Here is a 24,949-nt window from a genome sequence, read left to right as displayed (position 1 = left end):
GGCCTTAAGGAATGGTTAGGAGAGGGATTAAGACCCAACTCTGTCTCTAGAACATGCTTGCTCATCATGTGGGCCATAGATTACCAACATCAGAATTGCCAGAGTAATCATAAAAAGTGCAGATTTCTAGCACCCCTTTAGGATCTCTATGGGCGGGCCCAGGGAAATCTACATTTTAAACCAACTCCCAACTCTGCCCCTGCTATTCTTTCCCGTTCACTAGATGAGGTTTAAGCACTATTGGTCCACACTCCCTGGTCCCCTTTTACTGCGCTTTCCCCAATCTGCCCCATAGTTGTCACCTGCCTATGGATAAACGTTGGAGGCCGCGCTAGGTGACTCACTCAGGCCTCTCTGGACCTCTCTCCCTGGCGTAAAATGGGGAGCTCTGCGGATCCGAGGAGCGACAGTCAACTGGCGCACAGAAGGCGCCCAATTACGCGGTCCCTTTGGGGCCGCCCAAGCCCCGCCCCTCTCGGCTTCCCGGGCTGCCTACCTTCGCAGATCTGCTCCCACAGGTTCTTGCCTGGAGGTTCTGTAACCTTCCCCGGCGAGAGGGGCCGCTCGGGGGACGCGGGGTACACGGTGGGCACTGGCATCCGAGCGGTGACAGACAACTCTAAGGAGTTAACCTCGCGTTGCGAAGCGCGGCTGGTCACCAGCGCCTGCAGGGTCACGGTTTCCACGGCAACCACGCTCTCCGCCCGGCCACGACCCGGAAGAAGCAGTAGCTCTGGGGCTGCGGACCAGCCTCTGGAAGTAGATATCCGGGTCATTCCGGAGTGACTGCTCTAGTGGAGTCGGAGAATTTTGACCTACAGGTGAGAACGGGTGATGCGACGCCAGAGGGGCAGAGAGGGACCTGGAGATGGGACGTGGAGACTTGGGCAGCGAACAGAGGGAAAAGCGGACGACCTGCACCCTCAAGTTCATGCCGCACCCTTTCCCCAGTCTCCGGTGTGCGCTCGCCCTGGCCTGAGGCCGCCGCCTTCAGGACGTTCTCCCTCCTTGTAGCCGGGAGTGCAGCTGGATTCTTCCCAGGGTGTTTGTGTGGAAACTTTGGCGCGGCGGAGCCTTTGAGGGACCAGCCTCGCCTCCTGGGTCCCTTCCTTCCTGCTAGTAATCTTGTGATGATGGGAGTGGAGGCTTGGTTGTGTTGTGCAGAACCCAGGCTCCAAATCTTGCGTCCTGCGTTCCAATGGCTTTTTTGCCACTTACCGGCTTTGGGACCCAGGGCAAGTGATTTAAAGTTTCCAAGCCTCAGTTTGCAAGTCTCTGAGATGGGGTAGTCACACCAGTCCTCATGAGGCTGCCGCGAGAATTTTGGTTCACTTCCTCTTCTTGAAGGAGCGAATGCACTTGGAGTCGCAGGGTTGAAGAAGATCTTCATTGCTAAAGAGGATAGATGCTGCAGTGTTCTGAATGGCAGAGGTGGGGAGAGAAGGGGATTAAGTTGACAACAGTCTCTTCTTGGTTTATTTTATTTTATTTTTTTGGCTTCTTTTGTTTATCAGGTCTGTTTTTTTGACCACTCCTCCATCTGAGGCACTTTGCTCCCTTAACTCCACACATTCCAGGTTTGCGCCTTCTCCATCTCCTTTGCCATCCCCTCTTTCTCTGCCCACCCATTTAAATGTCTGCTCTCTAAGGCTCTGTGTCAGACTCTTTCTGTTCAGTGCTTAGTTACTATACATATATTCCAAAGTTTGTTTTGCCCTTATCAGCCTAGTCACCCCTGAGCCTCAGACCCATATATCCGCCTGACCACGGAACATCTCCACGTGAATATCTCAAGGCATCTGTTCAAACCAGCATGTCTCCAGCCCACCACCACCCACCTTCAGTTCCTTTGTCTCAGGGTTTAGTGCCAACATCCTGCAGTTGCACAAGGTGGACAACTGTTCTTTAGAAAGTTTCCTGACAACTGGTAGTCTAGGTTAGAAGACCTCCATTACCCTGACAGCACTGCTGTGGTTGCTTTTATCACCTGTATCATCTATGTTGTTATACTTGTTTCCCTCCCACATCTACTTGCTTTTTGATTGCAGGTGTTTTATGTTGTTAATCTTTGTGTCTTTATTGTTCATCCCTCATTCAATGAACACATAGTTTTGAACACCTGCTATGTGCCAGGTACAGAGGCTCTGGGAGTACAGGCAGACCTCATTTTACTATGCTTCACTTTACTGCACTTCACAGGTGTTGAGTTTTTCCAAATGGAAGATGACCCTCCACCAGCCAAAAGATTGCTATTCACATTATTGTGATACTCGCATTATTAATGTGATCTGGAACCAAACCATAGAGGTCTGCCTGTACAGCAGAAAATAAGACAGGAGTGAATGAGTGGGTGTTCCCTTGACTTTCCAAGACCAATTGTGAATTGGGATTGAGCTCTGTCTCAGGCCTAGCCTTGGCTCTTTGAAGCTGCCAAGAGTGAGGCAGTTCTGATGCTAAAGAGAACTGCAAGATGGAGAAGCTCCTGACCTTTTCCTCCCACTGTGCAAACCTCCTGTTTGGGGACGTTTGTTTCTGGTTTCCCTTGGTGTCTTCAGGTCATACAGGAAACAGCAGGAACTGGAATGGTGACTAGAGTGAGAGAAATAGCCCAGCTGGAATTGTATTGAGGGCTCCAGCCCCTTCTCAAAGGTTCCTCCCTGACATTTAAAAAAAAGGCTGGGCACTCTAGGTTGCTCTGTGTGATCTCCAATCATTAAATGTTAGCAATTTATTTGAAAATTTAAAAAGGCTTGCTGTCTGATGTCCTTGTCCTTGCTCCCCCACACCTGCCCCAGATTTAGTTCAACTCCTCTTTTATGGATGGGGAAAGTGAGGCCTGGAGAAGCCAACATCTATGAGGCAAGAGTGTCTGAGTTGCCACTTGAACCCAGGTGTTTTGTGCCCTAGCTTGGGCTCCTCTCACCATACTCTTTGCTGTTCTTATTACTAGCCACATGGGGAAATAATTAGGAGAGGGAAGTAATTAAGAGAGTAAGTCACAGTGAGTGTAGATTGGGGGAATTGATTTCCAGATACAAAGCAGAAGAGCTGTTTAGATGAACCAAAGTAACAGGTTGATTGTTCCATAGTCACTGCCTCTCGTGGGAATCAGCAAGAAGGGCTGACCTCAGGATTTCTGTACTCTCTATCCAGTGTAAGGAGAGCCTCTAGAGGCAGTGCCTGGTCTGTCTGGTTTGATTGCAGTTGTACTCACAGGGCAGGCAGTTGGTAAATTTCTGTTGAGTAAGTAACCAGGCTTAGAGATTTGAGGAAGAGGGTTAGGAAAAGAAGTCAACAATGTAGCAAGCACTTTCCATGGATTATCTCGGTTTATTCTTTCCAACAGCTCTTTGAAAAGTGGTATTTCCAGATGGGGAAATTAAGGCTCTGGAAGAATAGGAAAGGGAGCAGTTTGGATTTCAACCTAGGGCTGTCTGAATGTTAGCTCCATTCTATTTCTCTGATCATATTTCCCTTTGCTTCTGTGGAATCATTCTCGTTTTCCCCGACCATCCACTTAAAGAAACGTGACTCTTGCCAATACCTAGTTGAATTGTACACAGGGTGGTTTGGTGTAGGAATAACTTGGTACTTTTTTTGTTTTTTTTAAAAGAATGATCAGCAAGACCCACAAAGGAGACCTGGGCCTTGGGATTCCAGAGAAGAACAAGAAGAAGAAGAAGGTGGTGACAGAAGAACCAGAGACTCAGTACTCAGTTGTAAACAGTAACAATTACTTCAATGATGTCTGTCCCACAAGAGCCATATCACCCATGAAGAGTGTGATCAAAGGGCTGGTACCTGAGATCCCTCTAGTGAAGAAAAAGAAGAAGAAAAAGAAGGGCCATAGCACCCTCTGTGAGGAGCACCTAGAACCTGAGACCATGTTATGTGCCAGGTGGACAGAGAAGTCTCCCAGCCCCAGGACAGAGGTTCTTGGTCCATCTGAGTTCCTCAGTGGGGAGAAGAAAAAGAAGAGGAAGTTGTGGCCTCTGGCCATGTCCCCTGATTTGAGGATGAAGACCTCCCTGGACCCCAGACAGGGGGAGAAAGTGACCAGAGTTGACAAGGAGCTCAAAATACACAAGAAGGAGAAAAAACCCCACAAAACCTCAGCCTTCTCAGCCAGGGACACTTGGTTCTGCAAGGCTGAGAATCCTCTGCATACTTGCTCAGTGGGAAAGGATGACCAGGAACAGGCAGCCTTGGGGCAGAAAAGAAAGCAGGGGAACCCCAGGGAACACAATGTGAAGGTGAAGAAGAAGAAGATCCACCAGGAGGGAGACACCTACTTTGGCTACCCCAAGCCCTCCAGGTCCATGGACAGCAGCCCTAGGAAAGGAAGTAAAAAGAAGCCAGTCAAAGTTGAGGCTGCAGAATACATCCCAGTAGGAGGTGGCCTCAAGTCTCCTGTGAAGAAGAAAATGAAGTCCAATAAAAAGGCAGAGCAGCCAGGCATTGAGGAGCCAGCTCTGAAGAGAAAGAAAACAAAGAAGAGGAAAGAGAGCGAAGTAGCAGGAGAAACTTGGAAGGAGGTAAGTTGTCTTTCAGAGGTTGACTCCACTTTGGGAGAGTAAGAGTGGAAGTTGGGAGTGTGTGTGTACATGTGCACACATGGGCAACTCAACTTTTCAGCTGGCAGAACTCTGTTTAAACTGACTTAAGCCAGAAAAGGGATTTACTGACACATGTAACTTACTGAGGGGTGGGTCTGGCATAAGAGGAGGGGGCTCAGTTAATACTGACTGAAGGATGAATCTCCTGGAGTTGAATCAGCAAGAAGGTATCTGTGTGGCCTGTGCTCAGCTCTATCCGACAGATGTAGTTGGGGGTTGTAGGGAGACCCACAGGATGTGGTTCTTGGTCCAGGATTTCTCCCAGCTCTGCCCTGGTCCACCGAGCAGACTTGATTTCACCAATTTCCTCTTTTATTCAGAAACTCTTGGCGTCTAGGAGGAACACCAGAGGTTTTGGAGCCCAACCCCCATCAGAATCTAGAATCCCTTCTGCTAAGAACCCAGTGAAAGGTGGTCAGTTCCCCTCTCTTTAACACCTGTGACAGGGACTCAGCCTACCATAGTAGCCCCTGCAATGCATGCATGTCTTCAGGGTCTGCTCAGGTTATGTGAGAGAACAGAGCCACCCAGGGATAAGTGAAATGTGGCAGTTGTCATTACTAAAGGGAAAGTGCCTGGCCTGAGGCCTCACCATTAGAGAGTCCCTCAGAGTCTGAGGCCAATGAGAGTGTGGCCCGTGTAAGCATTCCTGGACAGAGCAGGCCGAGTGAGGATGTGTCCCATGACAACAGATACGTGAGAGACCTTGGCCATTTGTACAAATGGAAAAGCAGGTGCAGAGGCCCTGGGAGAGGAGCAAAGAGGCTGGGGTGGGGAAAACTGGGTGACAGTGACAGAGAACCATAGAGGCCACAGAAAACTGGGTTTTATGTAAGCAAGATGGGAGCCTTGCAAGTATTTTGGGGAGTGAGGTGACATCTGATTGAGGGTTTTTTTTTTTTTAGATATAATTGACATAAAATTGTGTACATTTAAAGGGTACAGCATATTCTCATTGAATTTTTAAAGCTCACATGAGCTGCTTGTGGAATGGACCAGGGTTGAGGGGTGAAGAATTAGGAGTTAGAGACCTGTGGTTTTCCAGCAGGAGAGAAGGCAGTGACCAGGGAGTGGAGCTGAGCAGTGTGGAGGAGAGAACTGGGTAGGTTTGGGTTTGCTGGCAAGCCCGCTCCCTGTACCCATCAGGGGCCTGAGCCCACCTCTGCATTTCCTGGCCCTTGCTGTCCCCTGCCCCCAACCCTGACTTCCACTATCATTGGAGCCATTGGTTTCTTTTTGCTGGTTTGGTGTCACCCTGCGAGGTCCAGTGACTAATGGGAGGAAAGGTCATGCACCTAGCCTGAGTCAGGAGACCTGAGTTAGTGTAAGCCCTACCCCTGAGCTGTGGGGGTGACCTCATGATATTCACTTCACCTCTCTGAACCTTAGTTTCTTCATCTGTCAAATAGGTGAGTGCCATGGTTTTGAGGAGAATCCTGGAAGAGAAAGGATGTCAAATGTTCTATAGGTGATGGAGTTTGGGGTGCTGCTAGGATCTTGGGTCTTCTCTGGACTTTGTCATGATCTTACCTTGAAGGGCTGCTTGGGCAAAGTCCAGCCTATGCTTGACTTTTGTTCCCTTTGTTCTCCTGTGTAGGAGCCTGACACAGACTTAGAGGTGGTGTTGGAAAAGAAAGGCAACATGGATGAGGCGCACATAGACCAGGTATGGCCCAGGTCTTCATCCCCCATCCCTGAATGTGTCTTGCCACTCTCCTATCAGGCCACAAGATCCTGGTCTCAGAAGGGCCCAAGACTCCAAAAGCCACCAGGCCAGATTCTGTGGCACATCTCTCATAGCAGAGAATTCTGTGGCCTTCTCTACTTCATTGTGGGAGACCCCTTCACTGCCACAGTAATGGCTAGAGGCCATCAGGTTATTCAAGAACCTCAGGCTGAGACTCTCCTCCCTGTAACCACTGCAGGGGGAGAAGGGTACATGCACTCAAGACTTAAAGCCCAGGCAGGGAACACACGCTCAGCCAGGCCCACACATTGCTACCTCCTGGCTTCAATGTAGGATATTTAGAGAAGTAGTTCTGATGTGGACTAGGTTCTGTTTCTGTGGAGTCCAGATCCCTTGGTAAGTGCTTCCTGTATGGGAGCTGGACTTTCTGGAACTGGGGTATTTTCACAACTCTGGACCTCAAGGCCTGGTAGATAGTGTAGTAACTACATGGGCTTGGCCATGGGCCATTACTAATGAGGTGACCTAGGGCAGTCACTAGCCTCACTTAACCTCATGTAGGTGAGCACAAAACTTCATGTAGGTGAACAACAAACCAGGTTGTGTTTGTGAGACACTCGGCAGGGGTCTGCTTTATACATATACTTTAAAAAAATAATGTTTTATTGTATATTGTATTACAGTTGTCCCAATTCTTTTTCCCTTTTGCCCTGCTCCACCCAGCCCACCCCTCTTGCCCAGAGTCAATCCTTCCACCGTTGTCCATGTCTACAGGTCATTCATACATGTTCTTTGACTAGTCCCTACCCCCTTCCTTCCACCATTCCCCTCCGCCTCCACACTCTTTCCCCTCCTACAGGCATCAGTGTGTTCCATGTTTCAATGTCTCTGGTTCTCTTTTTCTCATTAGTTTATTTTGTTTATTCCAGTTATAAGTGAGATCATATGGTATTTGTCTTTGGCCGACTGGGTTATTTCACTTAGCATAATAGTCTCCAGTCCATCTATGCTGTCCCAACAGGTACGACTTCCTTCTTTCTTTCTGCTGCATAGTATTCCTTTGTGTAAATGAACCACAGTTTTTTAATCTACTCATCTACTGATGGGCACATGGGCTGTATCAAACACTTCGCTATTGTAAATAGTGCTGCTATGAACAGAGGGATGCGTAAGTTCTTTTAAATTGGCGTTTCAGGATTCTTAGGGTATATTCCCAGCAGTGGAACCACTGGTCATAAGGCAGTTGCATTTTTAATTTTTTGAGGAAATTCCATACTGTTTTCCACAGTTGGTTGCACCAGTCTGCATTCCCACCAACAGTGCACTAGGGTTCCCTTTCCTGCGCATCCTCACCAGCACTTGTTGTTTATTTATTAATGACAGCCATTCTGACAGGTGTGAGGTGATAGCTTATTATGGTTTTTAATTTGCATCTGTCTGTGATGTTGAGCGTCTTTTTATATGTCTATGGGCCATCTCTATGTGCTCCTTGGAGAAGTGTCTATTCAAGTCCTTTGCTCATTTTCTAACTGGATTGCTTGTTTTTCTGGCATTGAGTCATATGAGTTCTTTATATATTTTGGAAATTAAACCATTTTCCAATGTATTATTGGCAGGTATGTTCTCTCATATAGGTGGTTCCCTTTTCATATTAATGATGGTTTCTTTAGCCATGCAGAAAGTTTTTAATTTGATGTTGTCCCATTTGGTTTTTTTCCCTTTATTTCCTTTTCCTAGGAGATACATTGGTGAAAATATTGCTACGTGGGATTTCTGAAATTTTACTGCCTATATTTTCTGCTAGGACTTTTATGGTGTCACAACTTACAGTGAAGTTCTTTATCCATTTTGAGTTTATTCTAGTGTATGGTGTAAGTTTGGTGATCTAGTTTCATTTTTTTTGCATATACCAGTCCGGTTCTCCCAACACCATTTATTGAAGAGACTGTTTTTACTCCATTGTATGCTCATGCCCCCTTTGTCAAATATTAATTGACCATAAAGACATGGGTTTATTTCTGGGCTCTCTACTTTCTATGTGTTTGATCTTATGCCAGTACCGGACTGTCTTGATTACATTAGCTTGTAGTGTGGTTTAATATCAGGTAATGTGATATTTTATGCTTCTTTCTCTGGGTTGCCGAAGCCATTTGGGGTCTTTTCTGGTTTCATATAAACTTTTGGAATATTTGTTCTGGATCTATGAAATACGACACTGATGTTTCAATAGGAATTGTATTCAACTTGTAGATTGCTTTGGGTAGTATGGACATTTTAATGATGTTGATTCTTCCAATCCATGAACACGGTATATGCTTACATTTATTTGTGTTTTCCTCAGTTTCTTTTTTCAGTATTCTGTAGTTTTCTGAGTACAGGTCTTTTAATCCTTGGTTAAGTTTATGCCTTGGTACTTTATTTTTTTATTACTATAGTAAATGGGATTTTTTTTCTTAGTTTCTCTTTCTGATAATTCATTGTTGGTGTACAAGATGCTATCAATTTCTGACTATTGAATTTGTATCCCGCTATTTTGCTGAATTCACTTATTAGGTTGAGTAGTTTTTTGATGGAGAGTATGGGGTTTCCTGTGTATGCTATCATGCTGTCTGTGAATAATTACAATTTTACTTCCTCCTTTCCTATTTGGATGCCTTTTATTTCTTTTTCTTGTATAATCGCTGTGGTTATAACTTCCTACTATGCTGAATAAGAGTGGTGAAAGCAGGCACCCTTGTCTTGTTCCTGATCTTAAGGGAAACACTCTTAGCTTTGCCCATAGAATATGATGTGGGCCATGGATTTCTCATACATGGCCTTTATTATGTTGAGGCATGCTCCCTCTAGTCCCTCTTTGTTAAGTGTTTTTATCATAAGTTCGTGCTGGATTTTTTTCAAATGGTTTTTCAGCATCTATTGATATGATCATGTGATTTTTGTCTTTCATTTTGTTTATGTGATGTATTACGTTTATTGATTTGCGAATGTACTACCATCCTTGCATCCTTGAACTAAATCCCACTTGATCATGGTGTATGACCTGTTTACTGTATTGCTGGATCCAGATTGCCAATATTTTGTTGAGAATTTTAGCATCTGTGTTCATCAGAGATATTGGCCTGTAATGTTCTTTGTTGTGTGTTTACCTGGTTTGGAATCAGGATGATACTGATCTTATAAAAAGAGTTCGGAGTCTTCCCTCTTCTTGAATTTTTGGGAATAGTTTGAGAAAGATAGGAGTTATTCTTCTTTAAATGTTTGGTAAAATTCACCTGCGAAGCCATCTGGTCCAGGGCTTTTGTGTACCGGGAGTTTTTTGATTACTGCTTCAATTTCACTAGTTGTTATCAGTCTGTTCAGACTTTCTGCTTCTTCTTGATTCAGTTTCGGGAAATTTTATGTTTCCAAAAATATGTCCATTTTGCCTAGATTGTCCAGTTTCTTGGCATATAGTAGTTCATAGTAATTTCTTACAATCCTTTGTATTTCTGTGGTATTGATTTTTATTTATCCTCTTTAATTTCTGATTGTATTTATTCGAGTCTTCCCTTTTTTTTCTTTTCCCTTAATGAGTCTGGTTAAAAGTTTGTCGATTTTATTTATCTTGTCAAAGAATGAGCTCCTGGATTCATTGATTTTTTGGGATTTTTTTTAGTCTCTATGTCACTTAATTCTGCTTTGATCTTGGTTATTTCCTTCCTTCTCCTTGCCCTGGACTTTGTTTGCTGTTGTTCCTGTATTCTTTTAGATGCAGGGTTAGGTTATTTGAGATTTGTCTGTCTTTAAGTAGACCTGTGCTGCCATGAACTTACCTCTCAGGACTGCCTTTGCTGTGTCCCATAGGTTTTGAATTTTTGTGTGTTCATTTTCATTTGTTTCCAGATACTTTTTGATTTCTTTCTTGATCTCATTGTTAACACATTCATTATTTAATAGCATGTTATTCAGTCTTCAGGTATTTGAATGTTTTTGAAGTTTTTCCTTGAGGTTGGTTTCTAGTTTCAAGCCATTGTGATCCAAGAAAATGCTTGATATGATTTCAGTTTTCTTGAATTTGTTAAGGCTTGTTTGGTGTCCTCCTTTGCGGTCTCTCTTTGAAAATGATCCATGTGTGTTTGAAAAGAATGTATACTTTGCTTCTTTGGGGTAAAATGTTCAGTAAATATAAAGCCCATTTGATCTAAAGTGTTTTTCAATACCACACTATCCTTGTTGATTCTTTGTTTGGAAGATCTGTCCATTGTTGACAGTGGTGTGTTAAAATCCCCTGTGATGACTGTATTGCTGCCAGTCTCCTTCTTAAAGTCCTCCAAGATTTTCTTTATGTTTTTAGGTGCTCCTATGACAGTTCACGTATGTTTACAAGGGTTATATCCTCATGTTGGACCCCTATCTTAAGTATTATGTAGTAATCCTTTGTCTCTTGTTAGGGTTTTTGTTTTGAAGCCTATTATGTGTGATATAGGTATGGCTCCCCCAGCTTATTTTTCATGTCCATTTGCTTGGAGTATTTATTTCTATCCCTTCACTTCGAGCCTGTGTAGATCTTTTGTTCTGAGGTGGGATTCCTATAGACAACATATGTGTGGGTCATGTTTTCTTATCCACTCAGCTACCTGATGCCCTTTGATTGGAGAATTTAATCCATTTACATTTAAGGCTATTATTGATAGGAACTTGTTCAATGCCATATTTTCCTTTTGTTTCTGTGTTCCTCTATTTCTTCTTAAAGCAGTCCTTTTAGTACGTCTTGCCGTGCTGGCTTGATGGATATATACTCTTTTAGCCTTTTTTTGTCTGGGAAGCTCTTTATTTCGCTTTCCTTTTCAAAGGAGAGCCTTGCTGGATAGAGCAGTCTTGGTTGCAGGTACTTGCTTATCATACATGGAATATTTTGTGGCAATCTCTTCTGGCTTATAGTGTTTCTGTTGAGAAATCAGCTGACAGCCTTATGAGAGCTCCCTTGTATGTTACTCGCTGTTTTTCCCTTGCTGCTTTTAAGATTCTCTCTTTGTCTTTAAATTTTGCTGGGTTTGTTATGATGTGTCTTGGAGTAGGCCTCTTTGGGTTCATTTTGATTGGGACCCTCTGTACTTCCTGAACTTGTGTGATTTTTCCCTCACCAAGTTAGGGAATTTTTCTGTCCTTATTTTTTCAGACAGGTTTTCTATTCCTTGCTCATTTTCTTCTCCTTCTGGTATTCCTATGGTGCAAATGTTATTACATTTCATGTTGATCTGAAGCTCCCCTAAACCATCTTCATTTTTTTTTTAGTCTTTTTATTGTTTTGTTTCTCTGACTGGGTGTTTTTTTCTACCTTGTCTTTCAGCTCACTGAGTCAGTCCTCTGCTTCGTCTAGCATGCTTTTAATTCTCTCTAGTGTATTCTTCATTTTAGATATTTTATTTCTCACTTCCTTCTGGTTCTTATTCATAGTTTGTATGTCCTTTTTTAAGCTTCCATAGTTCCCACTATTATTAGCTCCCATTAAGTTCCTTGTAGTTCTCACTGAGTTCTTGAGCATCCTTATAACCGTTTTTTTTTAACTTTATACCTGATAGATTGCTTACCTTAATTTCATTTAGCTCTTTTTCTGGATATTCCTCCTTTCCTTTTGATTGGGGGTTGTTTCTTTGTCTCCCCATTTTAGGTGACTCTTCATTTCTTAGTCAGATTGCTCAGCTTTGACTGCCTGTCTTTGTGTGGTGGCCTTCTGTGGTAGGAGTTCTGTTGAGTTAGTGCTACAGTCTCTTTGACCTCATGATCTAGATGCTTTATTCAGTTTATGTTGGCTTTCTTGTTGTAGATAGGCTTTGATTACTGAATGCTCATTCATTGGTGTGTTCTCCCGTACGGCTGGCTGACTGAGAGTCACAACTCCCAATGTGTCTTGTATGCTGTTGTACAGGTCCTGGCAGAACAAAGCAAAATTACTCAGGAAACCAAACCCACACTAGCAAAAATACCCCTCTGTGACATCAACATTATCAACAGCGAATGAACAACGATTAATAAAGGTGTGAAGGAATTACAAATATTATATGATAGGAAAAGAGACTATGAGATGACTAAAGGAGAGAATTTTATTTTGAGGGGGAAGAGGAAGGAGAAATAATAAGCGTAAGGAATAGAAACAAGGCAAAGAAAGGGAGAAAGTAAAATTTAAAATGTAAGTAAAAAAGGGAACAGCAGTGGCAAAATGGATTAAGAAAATGGAAGGGAATAAGGTTTGAAATAGAATTAAGAAAAAATAACCACTAGGAACAAAATTGAAAAACAACACAACAGGGTTAATAACATGAACAAAGATTAATATAGGTGGAAAGAGAATAAGAATATTATAAGAAAGAGAAAAGAATATTAGATGTCTTCAATAAGGTGTTTTTGAGAGGATAGAGGGAGGAGGAATAATAAAAGTAGGGAATAGAAGAGCTGCACCAGTGCCAGGAGCAAGACCAGCAGGTAGGCTTTTGCCAGGCCTCATCCCAGCATGGGAGTGCAGCCTCTTTTCCCCAGGGGCCACTGAACAATCCCAGACTAAGGGCTTTGGCCTGTAGGGCAAAATGCTGGAAACAAAAAGCCACCCCCCAGGAAGTCCTCATCAGCCATTGGCTGGGGGAGAGGGAAGCTGAGGTCCACCCAATCCCAGGCCAACAGGGAAAATGGGCCCTGTGCCCCTGCTGTGTGTCCCAGTTTCACTGCAGTACCCTCCACACCCACCCTCCTCCCCACCCTCTTCCTACCTGTACTTAAAAAGTAGGAGCGTCCTGATTGTATTGCTGGAGAGAAGCAATAGGATGTGACGTGGAGATGGCTTCTATCTCATGGGCCCTCTCCAGGAGAGGAATAGAAAACTAGTGGGTATACTTATAAGTGAATCCAGTGTGAGGAGAGAGGCCTACAAGTGCCTCCAAAGTTTCTAACTTAATGAATGCCTTTGGGGCACTAGGGGACTCTCCCTAGAGGAAGGGTTATCTTAGTGGGGCTGAGAGGATCAATGGGATGACACTGACAGAGCTCTGTCCAGGGCCTGGCAAAGCACAAGCCCCAAGAAGCACGAGCTCCCTATCCTCCTGTAGGTCATGGTCGTGGCGCTTCCCAGGGCAACAGTAAATAGCCAGGCAGCTCTGACCCATCCAGACCTCATGCCCCTTCCATCTGCTTGGTTCCCAAGTATGCTCAGCCACTCAGGACTCAGCAAGATACTGTGATCCTGAGAGTCATCACACTCCTGCACTGTGTATGGGCAGAGCCCACAAATAACCTCCTGGCTCTCATCTATTTGCACCTATTGAATATTTTACAATTTTGAGAAAATTTCTAACCATTTCGCATGATAGAGAGTATCTCAGTATAAGCCTCCTGTCTCACCTCTCCCTCTGTCTTTCCCATTGATACGAAAAGTTCATTGTTAAAAAATTAAAAGAAAATAAAAGGAACCTGAAATCCTATCTCCTAATAATTGCTGTTAACCAGTATATTCTAGATTTATCCTTGCTAGCTTTATGTGTAATTTTATGTTTTAAAATGTATTTTATAAATCAATTTTCAGTTAGTTGACATACAATATTATGTTAGTTTCAGGTGTACAACATAATGATTAAACATTTATATAACTTATGAAGTGATTTCCCCAATAAATCTAGTACCTATCTGACACTATACCATAGTTATAACAATATTATTGATTACATTTCCTATGCTGTGTTTATACTATTCTGTAACTGGCAATTTGTACTTCTTAATCCTGTCACCTTTTTCACCCAGTGTCCAAACCCTGCTCCCCTCTGGGGATAATTTGTTTTCTATATCTATGAGTTTGTGTTTTATTTGTTCATTTAAGTTTTTAGATTCCACAGGTAATGGAAATCATGTGGCATTTCTTTGTCGGATTTATTTTACTCAGCATAGTACCCTCTAGGTCCATCCCTATTGTTGCAAATGGTAAGATTTAGTTCTTTTTGTGGACAAGTATCATTCCATTTTATATATGTACCCAGCATTTTTATCCACTCGTCTATTGATGGGCACTTGCATGGCTTCCATGTCTTGGTAACTCTTAAGTACCATGGCAATGAACATAGAGGTACATATAACTATTCTAATGAGTGTTTTGGATTTCTTTCAGTTCCCAGAGGTGGAACTGTTGGGTCATAAGGTAGTTTTATTTTTAATTTCTTTTTTAAATTTTATTTTAATTTATTTTTTCAAATACATTTGTCTCTGCCTACCCCCCACCACTTTCCCTTGCCCCCTTCCTTCTTCCCTCCCTCAGCTCTTCCCCTTTGGTTTTGTCCATGAGTCCTTGCTATATGTTCCTTGACTTTCCCCTTCCCTTCCTTTTCCCCGCCCCCCTCCCTCCTTCCCTCTTGTCTCTGTTGATTTCTTTTCCTTTCAGTGTTGCTGGTCTTACTTTCCTTGCATCTTTGTATTGTTGGTTAGGTTCCGCTTATAGGTGAGATCATATGCATGGATGGAACTGGAGAGCATTATGCTAAGCGAAATAAGCCAGGGGGTGAAAGACAAATACCATATTTTTAATTTTTTGAGGAACTTCCATACTGTTTTCAATATTGGCTGCACCAACCTGTATTCCCACCAACAGGGCATGAGTGTTCCCTTTTCTTCACATTCTCACCAACACTTGTCTATTTTTTTAATTGATATTCCACTCTGACAGGTGTGAGGTGATATCTCTCTATGGTTTTAATTTAAATTTCCTTCCTGATTAGTGATATTGGGCATCTTTTCATGTGTCTGTTGGCCATCTGTATGTTCTCAGTGGAGAAGTGTCTATTCATGTCCTGCGCTCATTTTTAAAAATTTATTGAGGTGACATTGGTTAATATAATTATATAGGTTTCAGGTGTACAGTTCTGTAATATATCATCTGTATATTGTGTGTTCACCGCTCCAAGTCAAGTCTCCTTCCATCACCATTTACCCCACCTTTAACCGTCATCTACCTCCCCTTCCCCTCTGGTAGTCATCATACTGTTGTCTGTGTCTATGACTTGTTTTTTTTAATAGCTTAATCCCTTCACTTTTTCACCCAGCCCCACAACCCCCCTCTCCTTTGACAGTTGTCAGCCTGTTGTCTGAGTCTGTTTCTATTTTGTTTGTTAGTTTATCGTGTTCATTAAATTCTGTATATGAGTGAAATCATATGGTACTTGTCTTTCTCTAACTGATTTATTGTATTTAGCATAATACTCTCCAGGTCCATCTTTGCTGTTGCAAAGGATAAGAGTAGTAATATTCCATTGTATAAATAGACCACAGCTTTTTTGTCCACTCATCAGTGGACACTTGGGCTGTTTCCATTTTGGCTATTGTAAATAATGCTGCTGTGATCATCGAGGTGCATATATTCTGATTGGTGTTTAGGGATTCTTAGGATATAGTCCCAGAAGTGGGATTACTGGGTCAAACAGAAGTTCCATTTTAAGTTTTTTTAAGGAAACTCCATACTGCTTTCCAGAGTGGCTGCACCAATCTGCATTCCCACAAGTGCCCTAGGGTTCCCTTTTCTCCACATCCTCTCCAGCACTTGTTGTTTGTTGATTTATTGATGATAGCCTTTCTGACAGCTGATATCTCATTGCCTCTCTCTGATGATTGGTGACGTTGAGTGTCTTTTCATATGTCAATTGGCCATCTGTATGTCCTCTTTGGAGAAGTGTCTATTCTGGTCCTTTGCCCATTTTTTAATTTCATTGTTTTCTTGGTATTGAGTTGTATAAGTTCTTTATAAATTTTGGGTATTAACTTCTTATCAGATGTATTATTGGCTAATTGTTCTCCCATTCAGTGGGTATCTTTTCATTTTATTGATGGTTTCCTTGGCTGTACAAAAACATTTTAGTTTGATGTAGTCCCATTTATTTTTTTGTTTTTTTGTTTCCTTTGCCTGAGGCAATATATCAGAAAAAACACTGTTAGGAGGAATGTCCAAGATTTTACTGCCTATGTTTTCTAGGATTTTTATGGTTGCAAGTCTAACATTTAGGTCTTTAATCCATTTTGATTTTACTTCTGTGTATAGTGTAAGAAGGCATTCTAGTTTCTTTTTTTTTATATCCAATTTTCCCAACACCATCGATTGAAGGGACTGTCTTTACCTCATTGTATATTCTTTTTAAAAAAAATCCATTTATTGATTTTAGAAAGAGAGAGGGAGGGGGCGAGAAAACATCGATTTGTTGTCCCACTTATTTATGCATTCATTGGTTGATTCCTGTATGTGCCCTGACTGGGAATCGAACCTGCAACCTTGGCACATTGGGATGATGTTCTAACCAGCTAACCTACTCAGCATGTCCCATTGTGTAGTCTGGCATCCTTTTTCATAGATTAATTAGTCATAAATGTGTGGATTTATTTTTGGCCTCTTTATTCTGTTCCATTGATCAGTGTGTCTGTCTGCTTTTGTGCCAGTGGCATTCTGTTTTGATTACTATAGCCTTACAGTGTAGTTTGAAATCAGGTAATGTTATACCTCCCACATTGTTCTTTCTCAAGATTGCCTTGGCTGTTTGTAGTCTTTTGTGGTTACATATACATTTTAGGGTTATTCGTTCTAGTTCTATGAAAAGTGCCATTAGTATTTTGATAAGAATTGTACTGAGTTTATAGATTGCTTTGGATGATGTGAACATTTAAATAATATTAGTTCTTCCTGTCTGTGAGCAAAGTAAAACCTTCCCTTTGTGTCTTCAATTTCTTTATTCTTTCTTTTTTTATTTTATCCTTACCCAAGGACATGCTCATTGACTCCAGAGGAAAGATCAAAGTGATAGAGAAACATCAATCAGTTACCTCTCATATGCGTCCCAGCCAGGGATTGAACCCACAACTTAGACATGTGCCCTGACCAGGAATCTAACCCATGACCTTTTGGTTCCCAGGACAGTGCTCCAACCAACTGAGCCACACCAGTCAGGGCTCTTCAATTTCTTTTATCAATATCTTAATGTTTTCAGAGTATATACCTTTTACTGCTTTGTTCATATTTATTCTTAGGTAATTTCTTGTGCAATTGTAGATAGGATTCTTAATTTTCTGATAGTCCATTATTACAGTGTAAAAACACACAGCTTTCTGAATATTGATTTTGCATTCTGCAACTGTACTGGATTCATTTATTAGTTTTAAAAGTTTACTGATGGAATCTTAAAGATTTTATTTATTTATTTATTTTTAGAGACGGGAAGGAAGGGGGAAAGAGAGGGAGAGAAACATCAGTGTGTGGTTGCCTTTCACACACCCTCCACTGGGGACCTGGTCCGCAACCTAGGCATGTGCCCTGACTGGGAATTGAACCAGCGACCTTTTGGTTCACAGGCTGGCGATCAGTTCTCTGAGCCACACTGGCCAGGGCTACTGATGGAATCTTCAGGGATCTCTCTATATCAGATCAGGTCATCTGAAAATAATGATAGTTTTACTCTTCCTTTTCAACTTAGAAGCCTTTTCTTTCTTTTTCCCGATTGCCATCCTAGGACTTCCAATACTATGTTGACTAAAAATGATGAACCTGTCATCTTCCTTATCTTACAGAAAAAGCTTCAGCTTTTCCTCACTGAATATGATATCTGTGGGTTTCTTATATATGGCCTATATTATGCTGAGGTATATTCTCTCTCTACCCACTTTGCTGAGATTGTCTATCATAAGTGAAAGTTGAATTTTGCCAAATGCTTTATATTTATCTATTGATATGATCATATGATATTTATTTTTCATTTTATTTGTTGCGTCACATTAACTGATTTGCAAGAATTGTACCATCCTTGCATCCTTGGAATAAATTCCACTTGACCATGGTGTATGATCTTGTTAACGTTTTGCTGATACTTTGTTGAGGATTTGTTTTTAAAGAATAAGATGTTATTAAAAATAGTGACTTTTTTTCTGAATTCTGGGATTATTCATCTTTTTAAATTAAATATATTGGCATGACATTAGTTAATAACATGTTGAGGATTTTTGCATCTATGTTCATCACAGGTATTGGCCTTGTAATCCACTACCCTTTTTCTTTTTGTAGTGTCTTTGTCTGGTTTTGGTATTGGGGTAATGCTAGCCTGATAAAATGAGTTTGGGCTTTACTTCCTCTTCAGTTTTTTGGGACAGTTCGAGAAGGATAGGTATTAATTCTTTTTTGAACCGTTGGTAGGATTCATCTGTGAAGCCTTTTAAACCAGGAGATGTTTTTGTTAGAAGTGAGCTAATTGGATTTTGATTCTACTAATCTGTGTGTTCAAATGTTCTGTTTCTTCCTGATTTAGTTTTGGAAGACTGTTTGTTTATAGGAGTTTACCCGTTTCTTCTAGATTCTCCAATCTGTTGGCATATAATTGCTTGTAGTATTCCTTTATAATCTATTTTATCTTTGTGGTGTGGTTTGTAATCTCTCCTCTGTCATTTCTGATTTTGATTCGGCCCTCTTTTTCTTGTTGAGTCTTGTAAGGGGTTATTCAGTTTTATCCTTCCAAAGAACTAGCTCTTACTTTCATTGATATTTTCCATTTAAAAAAAATTTTTAGTCTGTTTATTTTCACTCTGATCTTTATTATTTCCCTTCTACGTACTTTAGGTTTTGTTTTTCTTTTTCTAGTTCCTTAGATGTAAAGTTAGATAACTTGGGATCCTTCATGTTTCTTTTGGTAGGCCTATATGGTGATTAACTTCCCTCTTAGACCTACTTTTGTTGTATCCCATATGTTTTCGAGAGTTCTGTTTTCCGTTTCATTTGTCTCAAGGTAGTTTTTGACTTCCTCTTTGATCCATTGGTTGTTTGGTAGCATGTTGTTTAACCCTCATGTATGTGTGGTTTTTAGTTTTCTTCATGCATTTGATTTCTGGTTTCATGCTATTGTGGTGAGAAAATATGCTTAATTTCAGTCTTCTTGAATTTATTGAGACTTGTTTTTTGGCCTAATATATGCTGTATTCTGGAAAATGTTCCATGTGCACTTGAGAAAAAGTGTAATCTGCTGTTTTAGGGCTAAATGTTCTATAAATGCCTATTAAGTTGATCTAGCCTGATGGGGCATTTAAGGCCATTATTCCCTTATGAAATTTTTGTCTGGATGATCCGTCCATTGAGGTAAGTAAGGCTATTAAGGTCCCCGACAGCTACTATAGTATTACTGTTCATTTCTTTATTAATATTTGTTTTATATACTTAGGTGCTCCTATATTGGGTGCCTAGGTATTTACAATTGTTATATCTTCTTCTTGGATTGACCCCTTTATCATTATGTAATGTCCTCCTTTGTCTTTTTTTACATTCTCTGTCTTTTTGTGTGATAGGTCAATTTTGTGTGATAGGAGTATTGCTATCCCAGTTTTCTTTTCATCTCTACTTGCATGGAATATCTTTTGTCATACTTCCACATTCAGTCTGTGTGTCTTTCAATCTAAAGTGAATCTCTATTAGTTGGCATATAGATGAGTCTTTTTAAAGTTTTAATCCATTCTGCCACCTAATGTCTTTTGATTGGAGCATTTAGTCCATTTACACTTAATTACTTATAGATGTGTGCTTATTGCCATTTTGTTAATTGTTGTTTTGCAGGGTTTATTTTGGTTGTTTTTGTTGTTCTCTGATTTTTTTCTTCTCTTGATCTCCTCTAATTTTCTGGTTTATGTCAGTGTTTTGTTTGGGGTCCTTTCTCTTTATTTTTTTCAGTATTTTTATAGGTTTTTGTTTTGTAGCTACCATGAGTTAGATACATCTATGCCCATCTCTCTATAGCTATAATTTAAAGCTGACAGGCTTTTAAGTGCAGACACATTCTAAAAGCACTGCACTTTTACTCCTCCCTCCAGTCTTTGTTTTGGATGTTTTATGTCTTTTTGTGTACCCAATGACTATTGTAGTTAATTTTACTTTTTAAGTGGTTGATTCACTGTATTTGCTTTTTAAGTGGTTGATTCACTGTATTTATTGTATATTTGTCTTCCTTCTTTCCCGTATTATTTCTGGTTATGGCCTTTTCTTATCTGCATAAACAAGACCCCTTAGCCTTGACCAATGTGGCTTAGTTGATTGGGTGTCATCCCACAAGGGAAAGGTCACTGGTTCTAACCCTTGTCAGGGCACATGCCTGGGTTGCAGGTTTGGTCCCTGGTTGGTGCACATATGAAAAGCAGCTGATAGATCTCTCTCTCTCACATTGATGTTTCTCTCCCTTTCTTCGTCCCTCTCTTCCCCTCTCTCTAAAAGTAAATAAAGACAATCTTTAGAGAAGACGACCCTTTAGTGTTTCTTATAAAGCTGGTTTAGTGGTGGTTAATGCCTTTGGCTTTTGCTTGTCTGGGAAACTCTTTGTCTTTCAGCTCTGAATGATGATCTGCCAGCGTAATATTCTATGTTGTAAATTCCTTTCTTTCTGCACTTTAAATATTTCCTGCTAGTTCCTTCTAGCAACTTAGTAAAGTTGCTGCTGGGCAATCTGATTACCTTTTTTTGTTTCCCTTTTACGTGACTACTGTTTCCTTCTTGCTGCCTTCAAGATTGTCTTTCTATCCTTAACTTTTGTCATTAATTACAGTATATCTTGGTGTGGGCCTCTTTGGATTCATCTTGTTTGGAACTCTCTGCTTTGTGGTTCTGGATGTCCCTTTCCTTCCCTAGATTAGGAAAGTTTTCAGCCATTGTTTTTTCAGATTATGTTTTCTGACCCTTTCTTTTTGTCTTCTCCTTCTGTAATCCCCAAGATGTGAATGTTAAAGTGCCTGATGTCCCAGAGGTCCCTTATACTATTCTCATTTTTAAAATTTTTTTTTGTTGTTTAAATTTTTTAAAATTGATTTTAAAGAGAAGGAAGGAGGAGGGAGTGGGAAGAAGAGAGAGAAACAGAAACATCAATTTGTTATTCCACTTATTTATGCATTCATCAGTTGCTTCTCCTATGTGCACTTAGTGGAGATTGAACCCTCAACCTTTGTGTATCAGGATGGCTCTCTAACCAACTGAGCTACTTGGCTAGAGCATATTAAAATTCTTTTTTTCATTTTGCTGTTCCCATTGAGTTATCTCCACTATTTGGTTTGCTAGTTTGCTGATCCATTCTCCAATATTAACTATTTTGCTGTCAATTCCTTCTCATCTATTAGTCATTTCAATTATTGTATTTTCATCTCTTAATTTTTTTAAGTGTTTCTTGAGGTGCCGAGTTCCTCTATTCTACTCTCAAATTTGTTGAACATCCTTATTATGACTGTTTTTTTGAATTCCTTATCAGGTATGTTACTTATCTCCATTTCATTAGTTTTTCTCATTCCTTCATTTGGAGCATGTTTTCTGCCTCCCCATTTTGTTTGACTTTGTGTTTACTCTTATGAGTTAGATGAAATAGCTGTGCCTCCTAATCTTGGAAGAGTGGCCTCTGTGCGTGTAGACTGTGTGCTGGATTGTTTTGGCAGGCTGGTTTTAGTTGGGTTGGGTGTGCAGTGCCTGATGTACTGCCTGGCCAGAAGGTATGGGTTCCTGGTGAGGCACCTCAGTGTATGCCTGCTTCTTTGCCCTTCTGAACTGGGTAGCACTCCCTCATGATTAAGTTGTCTGTTGCACAAGCTGGGTCTGAGCAGTGCTGTTCTGGTGTGCCATGGCAGCACCCTACTAGTGCTGCACTTTCTCTGGACAGGACAGCCTGTGTGCACACACTGTTAGCACTCAGCTAGTTCCGTACTGTCTCCGGGCAGGGAAGCCCTGTGTTCTCAGACAGGAGCACCCTACTAGTTCTGTACTTTTTCCAGGCAGGGCAGCTCTGTGATCAAATACTGCAGAGTTTTGCTAGCTCTGCACGCTGCAGGCAGAGAAGCTCTGCATGCACAGAACACCCAGCTGGTGCATGCGGCAGCACCCTGCTCTACCTGCTGGACCAATCCCAAGGTGGTGGGGCTCCTTGTGGCGTCCTCCTTTTCATGCTGAAGCTTGTTCTGGGGGCGGCAGTGGCTGGGTTTGTACTACAGATGCCCTGCAAGTAGACCAGAGCTCCTGGGTAGAGTTCCTGCCCACTGTTCAAGTGCAGGGGAAACATAAACAGTGGCATTCACTGTTTCTTCCTGTCCTGGAGAGTTCCCTCAGCTCCCAGAAAGGTCTCACGATTCCCCAGCAGTTTTGTCTCTCTCTCTCTTGATTGTCGTGCAAAAGCTCTTCAGTTGGCCCTCAGTTGTTTCTCAGGAAGAATTGCTCTAAGTATAAATATACATTCTCTGTGTCCTTTGGAGGGGTTGGGCTCAGCATCCTCTTACGCCACTGTCTTAGACCTACCTCTTTAAAATACATCCTTAACGAATGGCTAAAGAAAGATAAATGAGGCTTGCCCACATTTTAGGCCAAGGGATTGCAGCCCTTGAGACGCTTAGAGGTTACTTTAGACAAACGCCTGCCGCAGGTTGCGGCACAGTAAAGCTGCTCTTTCCTGTCACCTTCCAGTCCCTCTGCACCATCTTTGTTATAGTTTTAAGCTCAAAGGAAAACTTCCGTGTCTCATTTTTTTCTTTCCTCCCTATTGCTCAGGTGAGGCGAAAGGCTTTGCAAGAAGAGATAGATCGAGAATCAGGCAAAACAGAAGCCTCTGAAACCCAGAAGTGGACAGTAAGTTTGGAGACAGAACTCTTTGAGGTCATGTACTCAGTATCCGGAGCCCTCCCCCATTCCTGAAGCATGAGGAACAAGGGACAGGATAGACTGGCCCAGCCAGGCAGCTGGTTCTCTACACCGAAGAACTTTCCCTGAGTTCCTTTCCTTCCTTGATCCTGGTCTGCATGACTTCAGTCATAGTCTTGGAAAGCTGGGTTTCTTGCCTGTCCCACACACACTGGAAGGAATGGGGCTTTTTCTTTGGTCACTGCTCTGAGGGGCTCTCTTGCATTTTCTTGAATATTAGTGACTCATGCATGGGTGGTAGAATGCTCTGGACAGGAATCAGAACCCTAAGTTCCTGGTCTGGCTTAGCCTCCAACTTGGCTGTGAGATCCTTTACTTCTCTGGGCTTCCACTCCCTTCCTGCTATGAAATGTGGTGCTTCTTGGAAGGGAAATGCATTTCAAATTGCCACTTACCCTCCTCCACTGCAACTGACAGAAGCCTTAGGCTGATGAATACGGTGGCCAGCTGGTGAGCTGAGGTGTGTTGGAGATAAGGCGAGGTGTTCTATGCTATTTGCCATGACTTAGGGGAAATGGAGTAAAGCAGACAGACAGCTCGGCATGTAAAAGGTGCAGTCTGGTGTTGGACAGACTTGACGTGGAATTGTGGGATCACTAATTAGGCTTGTGTCCTATTAAGCTGCAAAACTCCATTTCCTTATCAGTAAAATGAGAGTAACAATATAAGGGGTGAACCCCCAAAACACAGCATTTATAAAAAATCGTGTATTTATTCTTACATGTTTAAACTTCAGTCACTTATCAAGATGGTCTCCCCCCTCCCATCCCCCCCCAACCCCCCCCCCCCCCGCTGTTAAAAACAGTTTTTGAACTCATCAATTTCTATGACTCTTAGTGTTTTTTGTTTCACCTCTTCCACATTGACAAAATGTTTCCCTTTGAAGACTTTTTTCCATGCGGGGAAACAAAAACAGTTGCCCAGGGCAAGAATGGGGGAATAGGGAGGGGTGGGGAATGGAGGATTATGCCATTTCTGGTCAAAAACTGCTCAACGCTCAATGTGATGTAGGCAGGTGCACTCGTAAATCACTCATGAAATGGGCAAGCATGTTGAAGGTTTTCAAAAAAAAAAAAAATTCTCTGATGCCAAACACAGCCTCTCACAACACCAGCTGGTACACTGATACATGTGGGTTCCTAGAACACTCACAGCAGTACAACAGGGGAAGCCTGTTATACAAGAGGCCCATCCTCCACCATTATTTGGGGGGCATCCCCCCTCGTAATTCCTCATAGGGCTCTTGTTAGAATACAGAAAACTGACGTGTTCATGAGCACAGTACCTGGTACATAAGCAAGCACTTAATCAGCTGGATCCTCCCTGTGCTACTAGGGCTGGGGAAAGGGAAGGGCTTGCTCATTTGGAAATGAAAATAACACCTTTTTTTTCTCTTTAACACAGGGAACTCAGTTTGGTCAGTGGGATACAGCTGGTTTTGAAAAGGAGGAACAGAAACTGAAATTCCTCAGACTTATGGGTGGCTTTAAAAATCTGCCCCCTTCATTCAGCCACACGCCTGTCACAACTGGAAGGCCCAACATGGCACTCAACAGGAAGGCAGCCAATACCCTGCAGCAAAGCCTGCAGCAGGACTACGACCGGGCCATGAGCTGGAAGTACAGGTCGGGCACTGGCCTTGGCTTCTCCACTGCCCCAAACAAGATCTTTTATATTGACAGGAATGCTTCCAAGTCAATCAAGTTTGAAGATTAAACTCTATTGTCCTGTCTCCCCAGTCAATATTGCTTATTATTCAAGTACACAGGTGAAAGCCTTCTGACAGTTGTCTGAAATTGAACTCCTACAAAAATAAAGGGGTGGGGTCAGCTCATGTTTCAAGAGCCAAGAGAATATGTGAGTGGCTAAATGCTACTGTTTTCTGTGTTAAGCCTTCCATCCCCATTTGAAGACATCATGTACGGGGACCCCCATAAAACTGGAATTTATATATTAAAAATT

General features: G+C 41.9%; 2 protein-coding genes across 2 annotated transcripts in view; one reads left to right on the top strand and one right to left on the bottom strand.

The window, feature by feature from the left end:
• Positions 1 to 776, bottom strand: part of IQCK (IQ motif containing K) — a 158,533-nt gene extending 157,757 nt beyond the window's left edge. The window contains exon 1 of the mRNA XM_054575482.1: positions 497 to 776. Coding sequence (XP_054431457.1) covers positions 497 to 776 — 280 coding nt within the window. The remainder of the gene's footprint in view (positions 1 to 496) is intronic.
• On the top strand, positions 735 to 24,949 carry KNOP1 (lysine rich nucleolar protein 1). The gene is made up of 5 exons (XM_054575479.1): positions 735 to 821; positions 3,614 to 4,535; positions 6,214 to 6,282; positions 22,838 to 22,915; positions 24,392 to 24,949. The coding sequence occupies exons 2-5, from the start codon at positions 3,615 to 3,617 to the stop codon at positions 24,701 to 24,703; spliced, it is 1,380 nt and encodes a 459-aa protein (XP_054431454.1). The 5' UTR covers positions 735 to 821; position 3,614; the 3' UTR covers positions 24,704 to 24,949.

Source organism: Pteronotus mesoamericanus, unplaced genomic scaffold (assembly GCF_021234165.1).
Source record: "Pteronotus mesoamericanus isolate MK-2021 breed Mesoamerican mustached bat unplaced genomic scaffold, CSHL_Meso_final contig_301, whole genome shotgun sequence".
Lineage (NCBI taxonomy): Eukaryota > Metazoa > Chordata > Mammalia > Chiroptera > Mormoopidae > Pteronotus > Pteronotus mesoamericanus.
The sequence above is the reverse complement of the archived record's forward strand: the minus strand, read 5'-3'. Positions and strand labels throughout refer to the sequence as shown.